The sequence below is a fragment of the Gavia stellata genome, chromosome 9 (genome assembly GCF_030936135.1).
Source record: "Gavia stellata isolate bGavSte3 chromosome 9, bGavSte3.hap2, whole genome shotgun sequence".
Taxonomy (NCBI): Eukaryota; Metazoa; Chordata; class Aves; order Gaviiformes; family Gaviidae; genus Gavia; species Gavia stellata.
Genome location: NC_082602.1, coordinates 8585780 through 8609077, shown reverse-complemented (window position 1 = coordinate 8609077; position 23298 = coordinate 8585780). Strand labels below are relative to the sequence as shown.

The 23298-nt window shown below is 37.1% G+C and overlaps 1 protein-coding gene across 1 annotated transcript in view; it reads left to right on the top strand.

Moving 5' to 3' along the window:
- The window catches only part of BICC1 (BicC family RNA binding protein 1), a 110357-nt gene that overhangs the window by 64415 nt on the left and 22644 nt on the right, over nt 1-23298 (top strand). Inside the window, exons 4-7 of the mRNA XM_059821214.1 lie at nt 18812-18891; nt 20066-20224; nt 21165-21218; nt 22203-22397. Of these exons, the coding sequence (XP_059677197.1) occupies nt 18812-18891; nt 20066-20224; nt 21165-21218; nt 22203-22397 (488 nt within the window). The remainder of the gene's footprint in view (nt 1-18811; nt 18892-20065; nt 20225-21164; nt 21219-22202; nt 22398-23298) is intronic.

Genomic DNA, 23298 nt, shown 5'->3' with positions numbered 1-23298 from the left:
GCCCTCCAGCCTGGCATGCCCTGGTGTCAAACCCACTGACGGAGAGGGCATTCAGGGCTGCTGGGTTATTGAGACCTGTGCTCTTTTGTCAGCAGAATTTTTCTTAAAGCTATTTAGTTTTGGTTCCCAAGGTATAAAGTTGTAGGTCTGACTTTATACGAGTTCAGTAAAGGTTTCCTTAAAAATCTTGGCATTTAAATGCCTTTTCCTTGTTGGTGCCCATGACAACTGAGCCATTGGTTTGGGTATTCCGTGTCAGCGCTCTATGCATGGAGCAAAATTCCTTTGCAGCTTTTAGTTGACCTCACTAAAAACAAGAAGATTCATCCTGTTATGCAATTGTCCAGCTGATAACTGTGTATATAAGTAGAGTTTTTTTAAATTACGCTCATATCTCAGAAGCACATGAATTTCACAACAGTATGTTTCTGCATATTGTCATGTCAGGAAATAAAAGATGATCTGTAATGTTTCTTGAAACTCTAGCAAGATTTGAGGGGCGAAAAGAAGATCGTTTCTTACATCTGCAGTTGCTTCATAAAAGAAAACTTCAGTCAGATGTGATACATGATCTGGGAAATCACAAGCTTTTTCTTTTCCTTAAGCTTACCTTTGTGCCTCACCTTTCTACAGCAAAACTTAATGTTATTTTGCATTTCCCCATAGGTAAAAATGGATTAACTTGATTATGGGGCATCTTATGTAGCTTTTTAAAATCCTGCCACTTAGGTGAAATAAAACGGAACAGTTACATAATCTGAAATGCAGAATACCTTCATTTTAGAAATTCTTTATAAGATGGAGCAGTACTTGCTGAATTACTTTATGCCTGTCTCTAATTATGCTCGATTGTAACTTGTGTCCTCTGAATTGCTTAAAATTGGTTTACCTGACTTGATCTTGCTCTGATGTAAATCAAATAGGTATTGTAAAAAGGAATAAGATTACAAAAATGCATTAATAGCCTGCATCATCAGTGATGATCATCAGAATACAGAAAATGCTGGCTGGATAATTCCTATCGAACAGTTACGTATTTCAGTCTATCAGGCTTTAGAATGCAGCTCTTGGGGAGGCTGCAGTCATCTGCTTGTAATGCTATATGGTATCTGCTTGTTAACCATTACCACTCACTAATACTCTTTTCCTTTTGAGAAGGGATTATTCATACTCTCTAGTATTTTTCATGAGAGAAGATAAACTCTTGGTGTCAAGTATCAATTGAAGCCCACAGTATGTTTTTGTTTTGTTTTTCAGCATGTACTTTTTCCTGGGTTAGGTTGGAGAAGTGTTGAGAAAGGTGAAGTGTTGTGTTTCATCTGTTTTTTAAATATAGTTCACGACCTGCTTCTGTGTGTTTAAATGGTAATAATGGTTCAGAAGGTTTCAAGGCATGTTGAGAAATTCCTGATGCCAATCTAATGCATTATTGTGTACGAACGTTTGACACTAATATGAAAAACTTACTGCAAGCCTAGTTGAAGATGCTAATTTAAACACATCGGGTAGGCATTAAGCGTTGGTCAGTGAATGGTAATGATGTTAGGTGAGTAAATGAGTTTCAAATGTTTGTTTTGATTTGGAAAAAAAATGGCTTGAGTGGAGGAGGCCAGGACCCCAAAACAGCTTTTAAAAGCATGGAGAAACTAGAACACATAGCAGAAATCATTTAAAAATCTTGTCACAGTTTAAAAAAAAATCATATGCCCACCAGTATTATTGGGGAGAATGCTACATTTTTATACTCTGAAGGAATAATACCTAATGTGTGATATTCTGTAGCTGATAAAATATTTTTATAGTCATTCCAGTTTCTTAATACTGTATTTCTGTAACTGCCATCTAAAGACCAGTCTTTCCCAAAGAAAGCCAGTGCCTCACCTGATGCTCCAGGCTTTCCTGCTGACGGTAGCACTTGCAGGTAGGGCTGGCTACTGCATTCCCCTCTTAAAACCTGTGCAACTCCTATAAGCTATCTAGAATTACAGTGTAAGCGAGTATTATCCTGTCTCTGCAAATCTTTGTATTATAAATGAAATTCTGATTATTTTTTTTAAATTGCTTTGGCTTCAAACACTTTCTGTAGTGTGTATTCTAAATATAGACTGAGTGTGTGCCAAAGACCAAGTGCAAACATACAAAACCTTCATTGATAGAAAGTTTCTTTAATGACTTCCTCTGGAAACTATAATTTGAATCATATGATTTTTCTGGAGTAGCAGTAGGAGGGAATATCTGAAAAATAACTATAATATGGTTTTCAGAATTGTAAGTTTTTCGTCTGTACAAGCTTAACTTTGTGTGAACTGTGCTAGTCATTTTATTCCTTGATTATTTGGCAAGACTAACATTTCCTGTAAAGCAAGTCAGATCTAAAGAGAACAAAATCCAGGGCAAAAATAGTGTTCTTGTGATTTATATTTTTTTCCAGATTTTTAGCGGTTACAAAACAATTGTTATTTTATGGTAAATGCTTGTCAAGAGCTCTGGTAGCCTGTAGTTCTGGCTGTGTGGCAGCAATTGAAGCTGCTGAATTGGTATAGTTTAACTAGTGAGACTGATACCATCTGGCAATGTTTATCAACCAAGGCTAGTCACTGAGGACTGTTGGCAACGTACGCTCCCGATATTAATTCCTGTGAAAGGGAAAGGCAAATGATCTCTTGTTAATGGGAGGAAAGCTGTGGGAAAGGAAAAAGTTGGGAACGAAGTAGAATGGGGGAAGCGAGAGACACGGAGAGGAAATGAGAGACTGGTGAAGAGACTGAAGACAGTTGGAAAGAGGTAGATGTGATTCAGCAAATGATTGGCAGGGAACATGAGGTTAGAGTGGGAGTCTGAAAGAAATCAGGCTTTTTCAAGAGTAGATTAATAAAGAGTAAATGATGAAGATGGTATAAAGGTAATGGGAAAACAGATGGGAGGTGGAAAGAGGAAGATGTGAGGGAGGGACTGGGTGAAAACATATATACCAAGAAGTGGAGAGGAGGATTACAGCCTGGTGTTCTAGATATCTGACATGAACTTCCAATACATATCCTAGTCTTGGAAATGAGATCGGACACAATTCTGAAGTTTCTACTTGATTAATGTCCTGGGGAGAAGCTGGTAAACACCACTGTATTGATGCAGACTTTCACTACTAGACCAGTGATTAAATATCTAACTTGTCACTATAATCATCTCTAATATCTTTGTGCTACTTCCATAAAGATGCAATTTAGATGACTGCAATTTCAATTTGTTAAACGTTTAACAGATGTCTTGTCTTGCATCAAAACATATGTATGACTTTAAAATACTGGGAATGCAAAACATTAATTTCTAGTCCATAGGAGTTGAGGATATTGGCACTTTCTGCTAAAAATCACAAAACAGAATGTGTGTAAGTAAAACAAGACAGCAATAAAAAGGTTTAAATTTGAGTGCAACTGTCATCCAGCTTATTAGATTTGTGTCCAGTGCAATGTCAAATAATGTAAACTGCTTGGTTTTGCAGCACTAGAGGAGAAAAATAGCCGAGAAAGTAAGCTGAGAAAATATTGGGCTTCAAGAAAATGCATGCTTTCTTTGTGGAACTTGCTTAAAACATTGTAATGGCAAACACTTCCCACCGAGATTTTTAGCAATACATTTGTAGAGTTATACTAAGCTATACATGTGCAAAGTACATTCCTGTGTATATTTCTCATCTCCTGTTTCTATTGTGATGGAGTGCAGTGAGAAGTTAAGCTCATGTTAGCTTTTCTGCCTGTGGGTACTGTCAGGTGGAGAATTACAAACATGAATTGACTTGCTTATAGATATACATTTGGTCACTTCAAAGAAATCCAAACTTTCAGAATGAGCATACACTTTCTGGAGGGGGAAAAAAAACACTGAACATGACTGTTTGGGTGCAGTATTTGTTGTTTTCTTTTCTGCTTGCAGGAAACTTGCCTGAAACCTAAGGAGGTCCAGTGACTTCCCATCCTTAAAATGATTGAAATGTGGCCTCTTTCCTTCTGTTAGATATTCTGATGTATTGTCCCGTACTGAGCAGTGTTTTTCTTGATCATTAACTGATGGGATAGTATGTATATATAAAATTTGCAACTGGCATCAAGTTGGCAGAACACAATTTACACCCAAAACAAATTGGAGAAAAATGTGAAATTAGCAACAACTCAGTAATGGTAGTTCAGCGCAGGCTACTTGGAGAAGAAAGCTCGGGTGCACGGTATTGAAGAAAGGTGTTTAAATGACACTGTGTACCACAGATTAAACAGGCACTGAAGTGTGGTGCTGTATCCCAGAGTAAAGCAAACTGGGACGTATATTCAGACTCATTGTTTGCAAATAAATACTTATTTTGTGCAACTTAGTACTGCTGAAGTTTCACCTGTGAAATCATACCAGTTACCAGTGTTGGTCTTCAGAGTTTGGACAATTTGGAGAAAATGCAGAGGAAAGCAAAGGAGATTCTTTGAAAACAAGAATTTGGAGGAGTTTAAAAAAGTGTAATGTTATATACAATTAAAAAAAACCAGTGAAGGCTATGTGGGAATAGGAAAAAGGTTATTGTTATCACTGTCTGCTTAGGATTAAAAGCAAACATTTCTGTCAGAGATTTCTCTTGGATTTTAGGGAGGACGAGGATAGCTATTGTAATAAGTTGCATAGGCTTTGGGGTCCCTACTAGTGGAAATTTTTCAGGACAGATTGAATAACTATCAACAGTGCTCTAGTATACTACAACCTGCCACAAAGGTGGCTTGAGTGACCACCTGAAATAGTTCAGTCCTTCACTTCTGAGACTTTTTTAAAAAGAACTGATCCAGCTGTAGATGCTTACTGAAGGACGCTGCAAGAAGGAATCCATGTGGAATGGCCACAACAGCGCACATCAGTGCACTAGGATGGGGAGCAGACTTTTGGATTCTGTAGGTAAAGATGGGGTTCATTCCAGAGTTGAGGGTATTAGAAGAAAAATAAACAAAAAAAATTACTATAGAGAAGGCCATTTGTAGCATGAATTATTGGTAAAATGCAGGATAAAAGAGGTCAAGTCTATGAGCTTATGACAACAAGGGAAGAAATTGTAAGAGACTCTTGGCAATTAACTTTTTCTCCCCCCCCCCCCCCCCATACAATGACAGATGGGATATATTTTGCATATTTTTTGCTTCATCCTCTTTTGTCATTTTAGTAAATAAAACTTGAACCACAGTCATCGATGACTTCAGCAGTAGCTGAAAATGAATGTCTGGTAACTTATATTTGAGCGCCTAAATTTAGGTTGCTAAATTTGTTTCTGCAAGCGGTGTCCTTTGCTGTTCTGTTCTTGTCTGCTGGCAGGGAAAAGATGTGAGCACAGAGCTGGGCTGAGAGTCGGTGCTGGGGGGGGCATTCCTCACGGGTGAGACTCTGAAGAATATTTTGGCTTTAAGTTCCTGTCACTTTACCTGCCACAGCCCCGACCATGTGTAGTCGTGTTCTTTCACAACCAGTATTCTGGCATTAGCAGTGCCTAGGTATTTAAAGCCCAGTGGTGAATATTGTGGTGTCCCAGCTGGTTTTGCTAGTGGATGGCAGGGGACCCAGATTTGTCGTGGTTTTGAACCAGGGCGGTTGTGCAGTGTCTCAGCCATGCCTCCCCTGGCCTTTCACTGCCTTATTAGGCGGAGAAAAGTCGGTCAGGTACAAAGCAAATGTTTGGAGTAGATCAGTGAGTGGTTATAAAGAGCCATATGACAGCTCTGCATGTCCACACTTTGCCTGCTAAAGCAGAGAAGGAAGCTGTAGGACAGGCAGCTCTCAGACTTGCACAGAGCTGAAGGGGCAGGCTACGGAATGGCTGTGAGAGGATGGAGAGTTTGCTTTTAAAGTTACTGTGCCTCTCTGAAGGAAGGTGGGACTCCAGAGGGTTGGATGAATAAATTGGGACTTCTGGGAGACAGGGGGTTTGTATTTGTGCCACTGAAGAGTTTTGTTCTGAAAATGTTGCAATCTCTACTTCCTGCTGTTAAAATGGACTTTTTCCCCTCGGTTGTCGACCTTCTTCAGATGCCACTGCCTTAATCACCCTAATCATACAGCTTTTTCTTTTTTCTTTTTTTTTTGGCACGGGCAGGCTAAAGTTCATCTAGACAGTGAGGTATGTAAGACCACAGCTGCTAATTAAAATATTGACTTAATCCTATGCCCAGCATTGACATTCAGGAGTTAAACTCTCATGGTAGCATACAGGGAGTACTAGGTTATATTTTTGAGTTTCTCTCAAGCAGTGTCTTTGTTTTGCGAGTCTTGTGTTTGCAGGTAATTTTTGGAGTGACTCTTTATGCCTGTTAGTAGCAGTAAACAAAACCAAGTATTTGCAAAAATTCTTGGTTACTTTCTGGTTGAAATTTGTCAAAGTGAGATCAACTGAAGGCAACATTTTGAATATGGCATAAAAATATTATTGATTGAATTATTAATTTTTACTTTTTTTATTATACTTGTAAGCTAGAATTTGACTTTGTGACTTGTCTACACTTGATGGAAAATTTGTCTGCTCCCACAAATAGACAGCTAAACTGTGGGGACAATTTTCAGCTGTCTTATGTTGTTTGTCCATAGCTGTTGCTCTGTATTTTCCTGGTTTAAATTGATGGGACATGACAGATTTGTATGAGACACTGGAAAGGGGCTGTATTTTTTTTTTTGTGCTATACAGAAACAATTAGTGGAAAACTAACACTGGGAATTTTTTTACTTTAAACTGTGAATATAGAACTTGAAACAAAGCCAACTTTTGAGTTTCTCAGCATCTCAGATGAAACACAATGGCCACCCTTTTTCTAAGTGGACCTATTCTCTACCTGAAGGCCGAAATTTCCTATACCTCACTATCTTCTAGTCTAGTTTTTCTATATTTGCCAAGACTGACAGTATTTGCATATTCTGCACTCTGAAATGCATGCACACGAAATATCCAGTCTCTGTTTCGTGAGTTGCTGCTTTCCTCAGGATGAGATATAAAGCTGGAAGAGTTCAGCTGTTTTCTGTGTTTATGATGTTTGGCTTGTGAATATATCGAGGAAAAGAATTTTTGTAGTTGTAATCGTCCTCCAAGTATTCACCTTAGGTACTCACTGCTAAGCTTCCTAATTAACCTGTGACCTACCTGTTGCAGTTTTTTAACTGTTGCTTATCTTAACACAACTTTGTAAATGGTAAATATTTTCTGTAATATATTGCTAAGGCAATCAGTGCATAATTGACTTACAGATTTAAAGCAAGTCTCTTGCTGACATCGTGTTTATTGTTTGGAATGCCAGATTAATTACAGCATGTTTTGCAGTCACTGTATTATAAGCTACATCTGCTTTTTGTTAACTTTCTCTGTAAATGAGAAACTGTCAGTGCATACTGTTTCTCATATTCTGAAGAAAAATTCCCCAAACCCTATAATTGTGTACTTTAAAAATTAAAGAACTGTTGTGTTTAGATCACAAGTTCATTTATTTCTTTTGTTTCTGGAGGAGCCGACCCAAGCACAGATGACTCCTCCCTGTTTTGCAATAAATAAATGAACAGAAGACTGTCCCAGGCCATTCAAAACGTGGCCGCAGGAGTTCATGTTGATTCTCTTCGATCTGAGCAGTTTGACACGCACAAATCCACAGCATCCCTTGTGCCAGCAGCTGGCAGCAAATACTTCATTTACTGGAGTTATTTAAACGAGCCTCCAGACTTGCTACCACTTCAGAAACCAGCCAGATCAGTTAATTCTTCCCCCTTCGCATGCAGTGTAGGTGACAACTGAGAAAGCTTTTAAAGAAAGTCACATTTGCTTGAGCCTTTTACCGTGTTTGCGGTTAGCTTGTCAATTCTTCTGTGCTTGGGGTGTGCGTGTGCCTGCAGCAGCAACTGCTGGTTCTACACAAAAAAGTAAAATCATGAATTCGTATCAGCTCAGAGGAAGATAAAATACGTTTATGGTCACATTTCTGAATGATTTAAGGAAACAAATTCTAAGTAGCAAAGGAGCCAGCAGGTGGGCATGGTACTTCAAGGAAATTATGGCAGAGTGATTTTAACTGTGTTCATTCCTGTAAGAAGAATAGGAACAAAGTTTTGGGCTTTTCTATTTTTGATTGGGGCTTGCTGTACTTTCTGTGAAAAACAGTAATTTGCTTACACTCAGGCAGATAAGGGAGAGCCAGAATACATACACAGTTGTACTATGAAGAGAATTATCAAGGGGCTCGACATCCAGTGAGAGTGCTTGGCAGTAGCTGTAGTGAAAACTGAAATTTCAAGCCCTGGAATGTAGTAATATAAACTCTTATCTTGTAATTAAATTACTTGGGAATACAAATTTGTCACAATCTTTCCGCGAAAACTGGAATTAGCTGATGTATTGTTTTTGGATTTTTAGGAGCTTCTAGCCATTAGCAGATACCTTGCAATGTGCTCCATACTGCGTTTACGCCTAAATTAGAGACTGACAGTCTTCCACTCTGTGATCCCCATCCTTCTATTTAAACTTAATTTTGGGGCACACAAAAAGCAATTTACCAGGATGACTGCTGAAATTCACATCACACAGATGCTCAACAGGAGATTAATTTTCTAGAGGTGAGTTTTGCTATTGGTCTAATACTGGAGAGAGGCAGATAGACATCAGAGATGCAGAGAAAATTCATTTGTGAATGGCTCAGGGATGATTTCCTGATTTAAAAGGCAACACTTGACGTCTTTCAGGTGTTTTTTAAGCATATCACAAAGAAATTACTCTTACAGAGGAACAATGTGGGTAGTGTGTTGTTTATTTGCTATGAACCCCTCCCTGAAAAGAAAAGCAGAAGCTTTTAAGTAGGTCAGTAGTCTTCAGGAGATGAAGGTTCACTTCCCAGGTCAGCTGCCTGTCATTCTGGAGTAAATAATTTAATATCTGTGAATAAGAATAATCTTTTAATATGACTATTACAGTGCCATACAAATATTACTGTGCTAAAAGCCAAAAATTGGTAGATTATTATGTTTAAAATGTGTAATTCAGTATTCACGTCAAAAATCACTTTTATAAAAGCATCCTGAAGTTTTCAACAGTCATAAACAATTTCTACTAGAGGGCTGTTTTTTTTTTTTTCTTGATCGGGTACATCACAAATAGATTTAGAAGAAAGACGGAAACACTACTTCCCCTATCTGCCTGTTCGCTTTTTTCTTCCTGGAGGCTACAGCCTGCCCAGCAGTGATGCATGGAAAAAGCTATTACATTGCCGTGCTGGCTGTAAAACAAAAAAACAAACAAAAAAACCCAAAACCAAAAAAAACACCCCCCCAAAAAACCCACCCCAAAAAAACCCTACCAAAACAAACCCAACACTCATTCAATGAATGGCAGAAACAAGTTGATAGCAATCATAGCAATTTTGAGTCAAATTTCATGCACTTAATATTGTCGAAACTTCAAAATATGTATTGATGGCTAACATTTCAAATATCAAACCCAAGATGTAGAAATGTAATGTATGTGACGATGATCTAACTTTCTGTGTCAAAAAGAAAATGACTGCCTTCCAAAAGAGTTGAAGAGGTTTTGCTTCTGTAGTATCTATCTATTGTAAGCAATGTTATTTGTATCTGGTAGATGAAATGACAAAATAGGCAGTGAATATGATCTGCTTGCAGTTGAGTTCTCTTTCGTAAGAGACTACTAAGCCATTAAATCAGTATCAGACTGTGGACTGTTAGACTAGCGTTTTACTGGATTGTCAGTGCTGTAAGAAACCCCCTGTATTGTGCTGCTGTGAGTCCTTATTATGCCTGTCTGTTGCGTGCTCTGTGTACCAGCACCATGCAGGTAGCTGATGTGGAAATGTCATGCACTAGGATTTATGAGCAATAAGCCAATGACTTATCAAAATACACAGGTGTTATTTTTCTTACAAGTAATAGAAAGTAAGTACTGTAAATAACGTGTGTTCAACATGAGTAACAAAAGGTCTATTGGAGCTCCAAACTCAGTCTTTAACAATAGTTCACTATAATGGAAATAGTAAAACCATCTAATGGGGCTTTTTATGCTTAGTGTTTGCAGTAGTTGCTTAAATCTTACTGTTGACAATGCAGTGGCCAGAAACATCTCTCTACCATCTGCCAGTTGGTCATATATAACCATTCATATTCCCTGATTGTAACTATTCCTGCTCTTGGGCTTCCAGCCTCAGCAGGCACCAGTCTGTTTCTCAGACCTCCTGTTCCAGCTTTTGAGCTACTTGTTGCTGTGCCTTCAGTATTAGCTCATGGGAACCTGCCTGTAATCTCCTGCCTCGCAGAGGCCGTTTGCTGATGGGGACCTCCTCACTGGGGTGCTCTGCTCCTCTGTGGGCTGCTGCATCTTTGCATTATGTTCACTGCACTTCAGGTCTTTACTTGGCAGCTGATTAAGTGCTTGATGTTGTGCATTTAGACCCCCCATGTTTGGGCTGGAGTGGAAAGCTTAGAGATACTCTTTGAAAGGCAGATACACTCATAATGCATGATCTGACTATGCCTTGCTGTAACTTGAAATAAGAATCATTTTCATGTACTTCACGTAGCTGTTGCTATTTGGTTAGCTCTCAAGAAGATTGTACAGATGTTTCTTTATTGGACTTTTTGTTTTTCTCTTTATTAAAAAAACCAAACAAAAAACACATTCACCATGTTCATCAGAAACACAGCTGGAATAAAAACCTCTAAAAATATAATTATCCAGGAAGGGGAAACTTTTATGAGGAGAATCCATTTCGATCTGTAAAGTGTGATACTAAAGCAGAGAAAGTAATGGAGTATTTGTAATTGCAACCAAATATATTATGTTTAGCTGTCTGTGGTTTTAGTCACCAGGTGTCGGATGTCCTATCAAGAACCAGCTGTTTCCGTCTTTCTGATAACATTTCATTTCGTACTGATTCTCAAGAGGACAGTTCTGTTCATCCTGTTCACTCAGGTGTATCTAGCGCAGTAGTCTTTCCTGAAGACTAGCTGCATCCTCCTGTTCCAGCCACAGAATTAGTACTTTCCAATGGCTGTATAAAAACCAGCTTACACAGTGGAGTGCAGTCAAAGCAATAAGACATTAAAAGGCACAGCAATAATCAGGAAGCATGAAGATGTGAAGTAAGCGTAGTTGGATTTCGATGTGGGAGAGTTTGCAAAGAAGGTTGAGCCTGAGGCATGCATTTAGGCTCATGAGTCAGATTTTATGATGCTTCTTATTGTGGCTGTGTTTTGCTAAATTAATTTTTTGCAAATGCGTGTGTAAGAAACTAAAATTATCCTGAGGGTTATGCATCAAAATTGTAACCTTGAATATGAGTCTGTGCAGTGAAGATATAATGGTGCTATTTTTGATAGGAATGTTGTGGGTTGTTTCTAAAGTCCTCTACTAAGTTGATCTTCTAATACTATAGCTTTTTTCTTCCCTTTATTTCTTATTTTCTTTCCCAGGCATTGTGGTTCTGTGTTTGTGCTTTGAGATACAATGGCAACAGGCATTTAAGTAATGAACTGTGAATTCATTGGTTCCATGCTGAAAAAATAAGGCATAACAGACTTTGTGTCCTGCTGAGAGATTGCCTTGCTTTGGGTGGCTGCTTAGGCTAAAGGCTGAAGAAAAACTGCCCAAGAAGTAGCACATTGCAGCATGGCGTGTGCCTTTTAGTGTCTGAATGCATTTATAAAATGTCCCTAATGACCTTTTCTAGAAAAAGTCAAATAAGGAATTTAAGCTAATTATGGTGGTAAGGAACTAAAATTGTGTAATTGAAATGGCGTCTCTGGGTGATTACAATTAATTCGTTCTCATTTCTTCTTTTCAGGTTTTCTTCTTCTCCACCTTGGCCTTCCCTTCTCCCTTCAAATCTGGTCACTGTTCTGTTTAAATTGCCATATGTTCTGTTGCCTCTTCCTTGTCTTACCCCTTTGCTTACGCTTTAAGAGAAGTCTTTCCAACTTCATTTCCTCTGTCACTGGGTCCGAAATCCAGTCTTCAGTAGTTTTTCTCCAAAAAAAAAAAGTTGTACAGGTAATCTATTTTTTTAAAGCTTATCTGATGTTTCTGGCTAATTTTCACTTAATTCTGGGCATTCTGAACATTGATTTTTGGTGTTCTGCTGGGTTGTTTCAAGGCTGCTAAGAGACCCGAATGTGGGATTCGGCTATCATTTGATGAGAAGTGCAGCTCATTTTACTTCTTCTCATGTGTGAGGCTACATCAAACAGCTGTTTCACTTTAAGTAGCTATTTTATTAAAATTAGCCTGTTACAGGTTTTAAAGTTTTCTTTTCAACTACACTGTGAAATATTTGAGAAACAATATTCTTTTCTCTGCCCTACCAGATATTGCACAGCATTTCTTCGGTTTTGTGTGTGTGTATGTAAGGTTAGTGTTGTTTTACCCGGTCTCTGCTTCATGAGATCTATGTATATGTGTGTCTGTGTATGTATATATGTATATACATGTATCTTATAAATGGTGGAGAGAATTAAGGAGGGGATAGTAGGCTTCACCATCATACAGTTGTTACAGTGCAGGATTGAAAAGCAATGCTCTCATATTTAATGCTCCTCAGGTGACTACGTAACAGCAACCAAAATGTAAAAAGAGCTAAGGGTTGCGTGTAAACTGCTTTCCCTGGAGCTGTGGCAGAAGCAGTGCAACATATTCAGAGTAGAACAGAAATTCTTCTAAAGATGGTTTGGAGTTAGATGCCAGTCAGGGGGAAAGTTAAGAGTCTCCAAGTTCTCAGAAGACAAAGAGTCTTTCAAATGTGTGAGCACATATAGGCAGTGGCTCTAGCTCTTACCAAGAACATTTTGTAATCAGCTGTTTGTCCACAACAAACAGATCCCCTAGAATGCCCAGAGCCTCAGGATGTGTCTACTCTGAAGACACTATTAATTGCTTGCAGCCCATGTTGAGTTTTGTGATGCTTTGGGTAGGCTTTTGATCATGCCCAAGTTAGCTAGTTGAAATCTCGTTCAGAGATGATGATGATGCAGTCTAATTTAAACTACAAAAAAAACCCCCAAACCCAAAACAAAAAACCCCATGTTGTTGAGTGGTATTTCTGAGGATACACAGGGAGTCTGCAGTAGGAAATGGCTCATTGGATTCTGCCTTAATACATGAGTTGCTTTTTTCTTCTGTAGGTTAGATACTGGGAGGTGAAGTAAGTGCACTGAGGTACATTGGAGAGAGGGTGAGAATTCTTTTAAACTGATAAGCCAACAGCAAGAAGTGCCCAAGTGACAAATTTCCTTTCTTATTCAATCGAGTTACTTTGCATATGCCCTTAATCATGAGCATTTGCTGCATGCTTTTAGCCTTAATGTTTTTTCTCCATGGGAATAGATTGAGCCTATTTCAAGTCTATCTTGGCTATCATCAATCCATCTAGTTTTTTCAGTGAATATCCACTCTAACAACTGCACACACAGTATTCCCTAACTTATTTAAAAGCATTAAATAAATTGTTTCAATTAAATTATCCCTTTTTCCATATTAATAGGAAGTCCTACTTGACCTTTTTGATTAATTCACTTGTTTTATAGACCTGTGTTTCATCGTGTTGTTGTAGGGTGAATAATATACTCTTTCAGTTGAGCACATACCAACTTACATGCGTTCATTTGGCTTTCTCTTTTTAGTTTAACTTCTCGTACAGCTTAGTATGGTTTTGCTAGTAATTTTGGGACAGATATTTTCCTAACTTGTCCTTAAAATTGCGAGGTCTCTTGTCTTTGTTTTTCTTTGAATAGCTCAAGTTCAGTAATACTAATGGGCTATTCAGATCTTAATCAGCTACTTACTAAGAATGACTGTCATCTGCCCTGGTGTTGCCCAGTTGTCTAGCTATTTTTAGACTAGTGGCATTTCTGTAACTTAAGTAAAGTCTGTTCATCCTGTAAACAGCTAGATGCATAGCTGTGGTCTGAAGAGCTTGCCCAGACATTAAATGTGATGTCTGATTTGCAGTAGAGGCCTACACAGTTAAATGTCTTAATTATTTGAAATACTTCTTGCCTGGCAAAAGTTAGTGTAGATGCATTTGCACTGGCACAAATGTATTTTTGCTTGGAGGAATTTTATTTTGTTTACTGAAATGTTGCACACAATAGTAGCAAAAAAGCTGGAGGCTTGCTGGTATAGCTGCGGACAAAGACTGAGGAGGAGGAAACTCTGCCAAAGTGTGGAGTGAGGAATTTGAGGATAGGAGCAATAAAAGGCCACTTCAAGGCAGGAGTCTGGCAAAATGAAGACTGTTTAGAAAAATTTCCAGCGTTTTCTGTTGTCTAGCTGTAGCCCCTTTCTATTTTATGTACATATTCCCCCATTCTTGGGGGGGGGAGGGGGGGGAGGAGTCTGTTAAAATTAAATTTATCTTTTCTATTCTTAGGGAAGAAGATACTGCCCATCAAAATCGATTAAAAGATAGATTACTAGATAATGAAATTTTTTATATTTTGCAAGACACTAATAGTGTTGTTTCTTATGAGTCAAACTCTTTCCAGTTTCTGATACTACACTTGTATTTAGAGCGTTAGAGCCTTATGTGCTTTTAGCACACAGACTTCTTCTGAAGCCATTGTTGCGTGTTTGCAAATAGTTTGTAAAGCTTTGGTGTCTCATTTCTTCATGACAGGCATCTGTTCTTTGCTGTAACTCTATTCAAAGTATACTTCTAGTTGTGTTAAAAAGCTTAAAAAAAAAAAAGGGGGGGGGGGGGTGAATGGGATTATTTCCCAGTAAAAATAGGGACCAAAACCAGTGTTCTTTGGGGATAAAGAATGGCATAACATTGTGGTGATCTGATCCAGTTGTCATCTGGACAAAAATGGCATTGTTATGGCCCTAGTCTCACCAAGAGCCATTTCTGTGGGAATCAGTTGGTCTTGTTCAATGGGTGGTCTCATACCAGTTAAGACTGGGCAGGTGCTGTGGTCAATCAGGTCAGTCTAGATACTGACTGGAGGGTGATTTTAGGCTTATCTGTGCTGACAGTACTATACATACATTACACCTGCTATACCTTTGTGCCTGACAATCCTCTTCAGACTTTTCAGGGTGCTAATTATCTTGTTTTGTTGAGAATTGTACCCTGTAGGTATTTCAAATATTAAATGTAGAGCTTTATCCAACAAATACTTTTGTCTTAATACTAAGGCAAGGTAGTAAATTTTTTCTAAATTAAAAAAATGTAACTGTAAATCCATGGAATAAATAGTTGCACCTGGAAAATAGGTGATGGAAGAGTTTTATGTTCAGCCTAGTCTGATGTAAATACAATAGCAACAGACATCACTTGTCATACACAAGTACTGAACACCCTAAGTGTGTGGTGCCAAGAAGTAACAAATTGCCTGGAAACATTTTTAATGTATTTGGCTGCTTATTGGTGGCAACAGCTTCAGAAAACGTTTAGAAAGCTTAAGTCGACTGTTTTAATTGCTCCCTTGTATTGATGTACAAAGACCTTACATAGACATTCCTACTTGGATAGAAATCCTGAAAACAGCTTTCACATACTATTTAGTTTCAGTCTTTTTCACAAAATGGTTCAGATTAACCAGAAACCTGAAAACTGAAGGTAAATGCTGATTCCATTAGTGCAGGTTTTCTCTATTTAGCAGACAGTTATTTCAGGTCAAATGCAGCCTGCTCTGCACTGGGCTTCCAAGAAGTTTGGGAGAAGCTTGCCTTTTGATTATCTCCTAGTAAATCCACCTGTTATACACTGTTTAAAAACAGACATAGAAGGTCCTTTACTTGGAAATAAATAATTTAGCCAGGAAAAAACCAGGCAGCTTCTCTAGCTCATTTTTCTTAATGATTTGTCAAATTAGAGTATTTAAGTTTGGGCTCAGAAAAAGAGCTGGTATAATGATAGGTGATTTGCTTAGCATATATGGACCTTCACTGGAAGGCACTGTTGAACAATAAAGGCTCTTTAATCTCGGGGAGGGGGGAAGATAGTACAAGAACCAGTGAGCCTAAGTGCAAACCATGGGACAAATCAGGACAAATCTGTGAGGCTGAAACTAATGAATCATTACAGCAGATAATTTTCCACATTTTCCAGAGGAACTGCAATGCAGACAAGTTAATTGATTCCATAGAGAGGTATATTTAAGAAATTTAAGGGTCTGTAATATACAGAAAGTCAGATTATATGATCTAATTGCCCCTCTGAATTTTTAAGCAATTCCTAAAGCAATCTGTTCGTTCGTTGATTCGCTGTTACTTGACTACCTGTTGGTTTTCCTGCAGATCGTACAAAATTTCAATGTACTTTCAACTCCTGCAAAGCCAGTTCAATGAATTCAAACTCTATTAGATGCAAGTAACTCTTCTCATGCAAAATCTTGATGTGGATGTCATATATGAATTGTCTTTCCTTCAAGGAAAGAGTGAGCAAGTCTCAAAGGAAGAATTATGTTAACTTAAAAACAAGTTGCTTCATAGCCATTACCAACCACTGTGTCATTGAGAAGTCAAGTGAGGAGAGGGTACTTAAGACCAATTTTGAAAGATTTCGTAGCATATTTTAGAATTGTCACTGGCGTCAGTGGATTCTTTTTTGCTTTGTGGATTCTTCTTTGCTTTTGTTTTTCAAGTGAGAAATTGAGCTTTTTTTTCTCTAAAAACAACAATGAAAGGTTAAATGTAGAAATACGGGTTTTTTTGCTGAAGCTGTCAGTATCAACAAAAAAGAGGAGTCCAACTGAGGTGAGAAATGAAAAAAAGGTATTCTAAAATGTATTTTGACCCATGGCTCAACAAATGGTATTACGGAATGGTAGTAATATTTTTTGCTACTAATAGGATGCCAGGCTTGTTTCAGATACTTTTCATGCTTGTGACCAAATGTGTATTAAAACATAATGTTTACAAATATGTGAAAATCAACCCCCAAGTAAGTGGTGGTGGTCTGGTTTTGTGTTTTTCCAGGTTGCCTCTAAAGAGCACTTGGAGCATACATAGTGTGCTAGAAACTGCTTCTGGGAATTTCTGCCTGTGACATCCACTTCAAATACCATTCACAGCTTAAACACATTAGAACCACATGGCTTACTGTCAACTTAAAAAAGAAAAGAAAAATTGCCCTTAAGACTATTTTGGTGTTTTTTGTGTGCGTGTGTGTGTTTTGGGTTTTTTTACTTTGCTTCATTGTGAAAAGGCTGAAGCAGCAGATTTTTGGAGCTTCTGTAGATTCTATGTGCATACCATGTCTTCGCGACTACAGTTTTTCCATTTTTAAAAATGAAATATATGTGTTTCTCGGAACTCAAAATGCTGCTTTTTTCTTGACTTTCCTGAAACTTGGCAGTGAATCCCGTGTTCCTTTTGTGTTTCTGTATCCCCAACTGAATGTGCTTAGAAATTCCCAGTGGTAAAGACTAGAGGTTTTATATTGTTGGAACGAAAAGAGTATCCAGGTATGGCTTGAACAGTTTCAATTTTCAATTGAATACAACAGGTTTACAATCTGAAGTTGTATTATTTGGCATTTCTTTAGTAGTGAAGTGGTATCAATCATTGAGATGATGGGAAAGGCAGATATGTTTTGTTACGGCTATGTTTTCTCCTGCTGTTAAGTATATGTTTATTTTTATATACCCTAAGATGTCTGTATCTGTCTAGCATAATGAATTAGATTAATTCATTAGCTGGAAGAGGGTTTAGAATTTTATTTTTTGAGAACAGTTCATCCCATCACAGGAGAAAAAGCACTGTTATACTGCAAAAGGGCAGAGGACTCAAGAACTGAGGAAGGAGAAATAAGCATCAGCTGCAAAATCATATCCTTGTTTCTAATACTTAGAAAATTGGGTGGTAGTTGGTGATTTTTTTTTGTTTGTTTGTTTTAATTGAACCTGTATTTAATGTTTTGACAGTAATTTTGCATTGTGACATTTTATGCTTCTGGACACCAGATGGTGCTGCTAAACTATCTAATGTGTAATTTTCACACTTTTTTGACTTTGGAACTAAATCAAGTATCAATTACTCAGTTCTGTACTTTCCAACCAGGCGTATATTCCAGGATGTAGAACGGTACCTGATGGCTCAGCACAACATCTTCTGCTGTTTAAAGACAGTGGTCTGAAAATTATGATGTAAACTGAAGTGTGTTGTAGAATCAATATTTTAGATATCACTGGGCAAAAAATGCCATCAGCTGGTGTTCCTCCTGGGTATACACCTTAGTAGCGAATCTTAATTTATATACTTGACACTTCAAAGATTTCCTTTATTATTTAAGTGTCATTTAAATTTGATTTATAACTTCAGTCAGAAAACTTCTGGTGGAGACACCTTTTTTCCAGGTTAAAACTGCAAAGGATAGTTGTAGAGACTAATTAAATATAATGAAATGGTGATGAGGGTGGGTTTGAGTTTGGTGGGAGGTTTTTTAGACATTGTGTTAAGTTTGAGTAAGGCTGTCAAAAAACTTTTAGTTGTCCTCTGTTAATATTTGTTCGAGAAGACATGATGGCTTAGCTATATAATTGCATTGCAGACTATGTTTTTAAAACTGTGATGTACATCTGGCATTTGATTTCTATTTATTTTAAGTTGGTTATCATGTTTAATAAACTCATCTGGTAATCCTAACCATAGGGCTGAAGGGATGGAATGATGCATTTGGGTTTCAACTGAATTCCAAAGGTTGGTGGTACAGTTTATTGCTGAACTATAAGTAATGGATTCAAATTTATTTAAGCAGTGAAGAAAGTTTTGATAGTTTTTTTAATGTATTTTTCTTACAAGTCTTTATTTCTTTTTTAGATCCCCATATTAAAGTCTCTGGAAAAAAGGAAAATGTTAAAGAAGCGAAAGAGAAAATCATGTCTGTCTTGGACACAAAAGTAAGAAAGAAATTATTTAGAATGACACCTTAACCCCTGATTTTGTGCTGACTTGACCTTGTTAAATGGGCTCATTTAAACAGAAGGTATTAATGGATGCTCCGAAACAAAGCCTCCAACATACTCCTTCTGGATGTTGAGATTTGGTGTATACATGCATACTCAAACACGCAACAAGAAAATACACGTTCAAAACACTTTTTCCAGATCTGAACTATATAGAAATAATATTTCCAGCTGTGTCGCTAAAAGCATACATAGTTTGTTCATTGGATTGGGTTTTTTACTTGAAAATCTGAAATACAGCTTCACTGCAAACAGTAGATTATACAGCCACTTCAGCGAACCTAAAATTTTGGTTTTGTTTGAAATTCAATTTTAGGAGCTTTTATGCAGTTCTATTTTTAACTGTTACTGCATTCTTATACTCTGAAACATTAGGACCAGAATTTCTAAAACATCTAGATTTTGTCCAGAAGTCTTATCAGATTTTCTTTTCTTCTGAGAAGTCTTTTGGGGCAGCGTATATGGCTTCTGCATAGTTGTACGCTAACTTTTTGATTCTGTAAACAGATTGCCAAAAGGAACACTTCAGTGATAAGTGCAATTTTTTGAACTGTTAACAACATTATTATGGACTATTAACAACACAGTGTTTAAGAACAGCTGTAGGCAGTGTTTGTATATTTTAAAAATTGATGTACCAGCGAAATTTGCAATGTTTGTTAGAGGAAAAAATCCTGTTGTTTTTAGGTCCAGTGGCTTTGTGATTTGCCAAAGTCTTGATCATATGATCCTTTCAGATCAGACAGGAGTGTGTGACTGCCATTGAAAGAACACAGAATTAAAATAAATTAGAATGGATTGCAAGAGGACACTTAAGTCACAATTGATAAAAGCTAGGGCACATTTTAAGTCTCAGACATTTTTTGAGGATGTATCTTTGGGATATTTATTTCCATGTTATTTCCTCATTCGAAAGAAAATGTGAATGGTTTAGCATCTAACTATGATCCATTTTAAGAACATCGTACTTGAGTAGAAGTTAAGCCAGTTAAACCTCTGCAAAAATATTTTGGAAATACAGTTTTGAGTGTCATTCTTGAAGCTACATTACTCCAAAGTACACAGGTTCTGCTGTGAACAAATCTAATCATGGGTGCTTGATTTTCAGAGCAATCGGGTAACCTTGAAGATGGATGTTTCACATACAGAACATTCTCATGTGATAGGTAAAGGTGGCAATAATATTAAAAAGGTGATGGAGGAAACAGGATGCCATATCCATTTTCCAGACTCAAATAGGAATAATCAAGCAGAGAAAAGCAACCAAGTAAGTACTGGTTAATATTTTAACTCATTTATACTGTAATTCCTGAGAGTATAAAACATTTCTAAACTTCTTTCATCCATTTGGGGTTTTTTGGGATGGGCAAGTTCATGTTCAGGGAAAGAGATTTTTGGTATTTTAACTCTGTGCAAAGCATGGGACTTTCTCAGCGAGCAAATCTTTAAAAACAGATGGAAACAATTTGTGATGGCTCATGAATAATTTCAATTTTTTTAAACTAAAATTATTTTGAGCATACAGAGGTCAACAACTTACTGTGAATGGTAGAGAAGCGTATGAAAAGCACTGCTTTTGTAAACTTTTTCCTGTTCAACACCTGACTTATTTAGCATATTAATTAATTTCTTGGTGCTTTTGGCTTATGGTGTAACTTAGTTGAAAACAACTTCGTGGATATCTAGCAAAAATGAATGTCCTATTGTAAGAGTTCAACTTTATTACAGTAAGTCATGGAATGTGAATTGTACATCTTTGGTAATGATAATATGACTGGAATATTTACTTTCAAGTCTTTCATCACCATATTTAGAATTCCCTCTTGTGCATCTTAGTGGCTGCTGAGCAAAATACAGTAATTTCAAAAGGTTCAGGAAAACATACGGTTGTTGAATATTAGCATTGAGTACATGTATACAGTAGTAATTCCATTATTTGATCCAAACAGCTGTATTGTTTGATGTATCAGGTTTTTTCTAATTGATTAAGCCCATGTAACTTAAGATGCTATAATAATCATAGATTATTTTTTTTAAACTGGTTTTAGTTTTCAGCTACTGGTTAGAGAACACTTAAGATATCACCAGCTGTGAAATCTGTTGATTTTTAAATTTTTTTTTAAAAAGAGACACAGGTATCTGAATAACTTTTCCAATGCTTCATTTGAAAATGTGATGCTATGTTTTCTATATTCTTGCTCTTCCAGGTGTCTATTGCAGGACAGCCAGCTGGAGTGGAGTCGGCAAGAGTTAGAATTCGGGTAATAGTCTATTTCACTATAGTGTTCCCTTGAAAACACCTGAAAGGGGGGAAAAAAAAAAGGTAGCTTTGAAAACCCTAGGGTTGTCTGGCTCTGTCTTATGACAGCAGTAATATGGGAACAATGTGAGTATCCATATGAGTAAAATGCGAAGGGTATTATAAAAACAGTGATGCACATTCTGGCCAAATTTTTAACTAACCCAAGATGGATCTTGAACACAAAGTCTACAGTATAAGCAAGATGTTAAGTATCCCATGCTGTGTCTAAAATTGCGTCTTAACTTACCCTCCACAGATGGCCTGTAGAATCTCAGGCATCCTGTGTGAATCTATGACTTAAGAAAGGCATTTGCTGCCTTTTTAATTTTAACCATTTTCGTGTATAATTTTGGTGGAATTCAGTTCCATTCTTCACTCGTAGTACTTTTCTATCTTTACCTTCTAGTTTTGATTTGCATGTGTATTTTGGTGTGGATAAGAATAAATAAAAAATTAAGATTTTTTTGCAATTGTTGTAGTCAGGTATGGCACTTAACACAACCTTGGTCTTGACAGTCATGAAAGAAGCTGATGTTTATGTAGCTTTGTAGGTGACTTCAGAGCTCCAATTAATCCATGACAGAAAACAGAATTCTCTAGGAAGTTCTACAAATATTGACCTGTTTGTAGGTCTGCATGGATAAGTATGGGAAATTACCTTGATTTATTGTTGCTACGTGTTGCAAAAGATCCTGCTATTTTGGGGAAAAAAAACCAAAACAAACAAGCCTATGGAAAACAAAAAACTCTTGTCCCTGGAAAAATTGGTGCCTTTTTCCAGTTCAAGATATGATAATATTTTTATCAATGAACCCTGGGCAGAAGTTGTATTATGTCAGTTTAATAATCACTGACCAATACATTATGATTCAGTAATTAAATCGGTGTAGTCTTAGTGATTATGATTTCGGTTTTCAATATTTGCTCTTCAATGTTGTTGTAGGAGCTGCTTCCATTGGTACTCATGTTTGAATTGCCTATTGCTGGAATTCTGCAACCAATCCCAGATCCTAATTCTCCCACAATTCAGCATATATCTCAGACATACAATATTTCAGTTTCCTTTAAACAACGCTCTCGAATGTATGGTGCTACAGTCATTGTCAGAGGGTCACAAAATAACACTAGTGCTGTGAAGGTAATGTGTCTTCTTAAGTAGGTTTTCTGCATGTCATAAATCTAATCATAATTTAGGTACTTAAGAACTATATTAACATTATATCCTGCTTCATCAGTACATTTTATTAATGTATAATCACTTTTGAAGCCTGAAGGATTAGTTTTTTTTAAACTTAACTAGTATAGGTGAGGTGTAAAAATACATAGAAAATAGTTTTAAGTTTAGGATTTAGCATTGCTTGTGCTAAGCTTTTAATCTGTTTTTTATCTCTTGCAAACCTATTCAGGTTTCTAGCAATTCTGGAATATGTGCTAATCTTACCATCTTTTAATTAAAAAAATAAACGAACCAAAACAAAAAACCAACAACACTAAAAAACAAAAAAATCTACAACAGTCATATAACAAAAAAACCCCAGCCCATGAATTCTTCATGCTTTGATCTTTTTTAACGTGCACTCAAATACATAACCTTGAAAGTTGCCCTAAAGTCAGTAAAACTGGTCTTGTTAAACCAGAATTGGGAGATGTGAATTTGACAGTCAAGTAAGGGAACTGCCATGAGCCTATTAATCTTAATAAAATAAAAAAAGTTTCCTTGTTAACAACTGGCAGTGAGACGGATTGATATGGTCTGAGATGGGTGTATCTGAAGCCACTAAGAACATCTCTAGGCCAAAATCAAAAGACAAATTTTGAAAGTATAACTACCCAAATAAATCTGTATCGACTTTCTTATTGCTGTATATGGGCACCGAAGGTCTATTGGGACCAAACCATTCAATGTCATCTTACTGCCTTTTACAATGGCAATTAAATGCTGCATTTGGTCATAAAATGGCAATAGTAGGTAGAGTTTAGTCCTTCTATTGCCTTTAACAAATCGATCAGGTTTTTAAACAAAACAGAATTTTCTTATC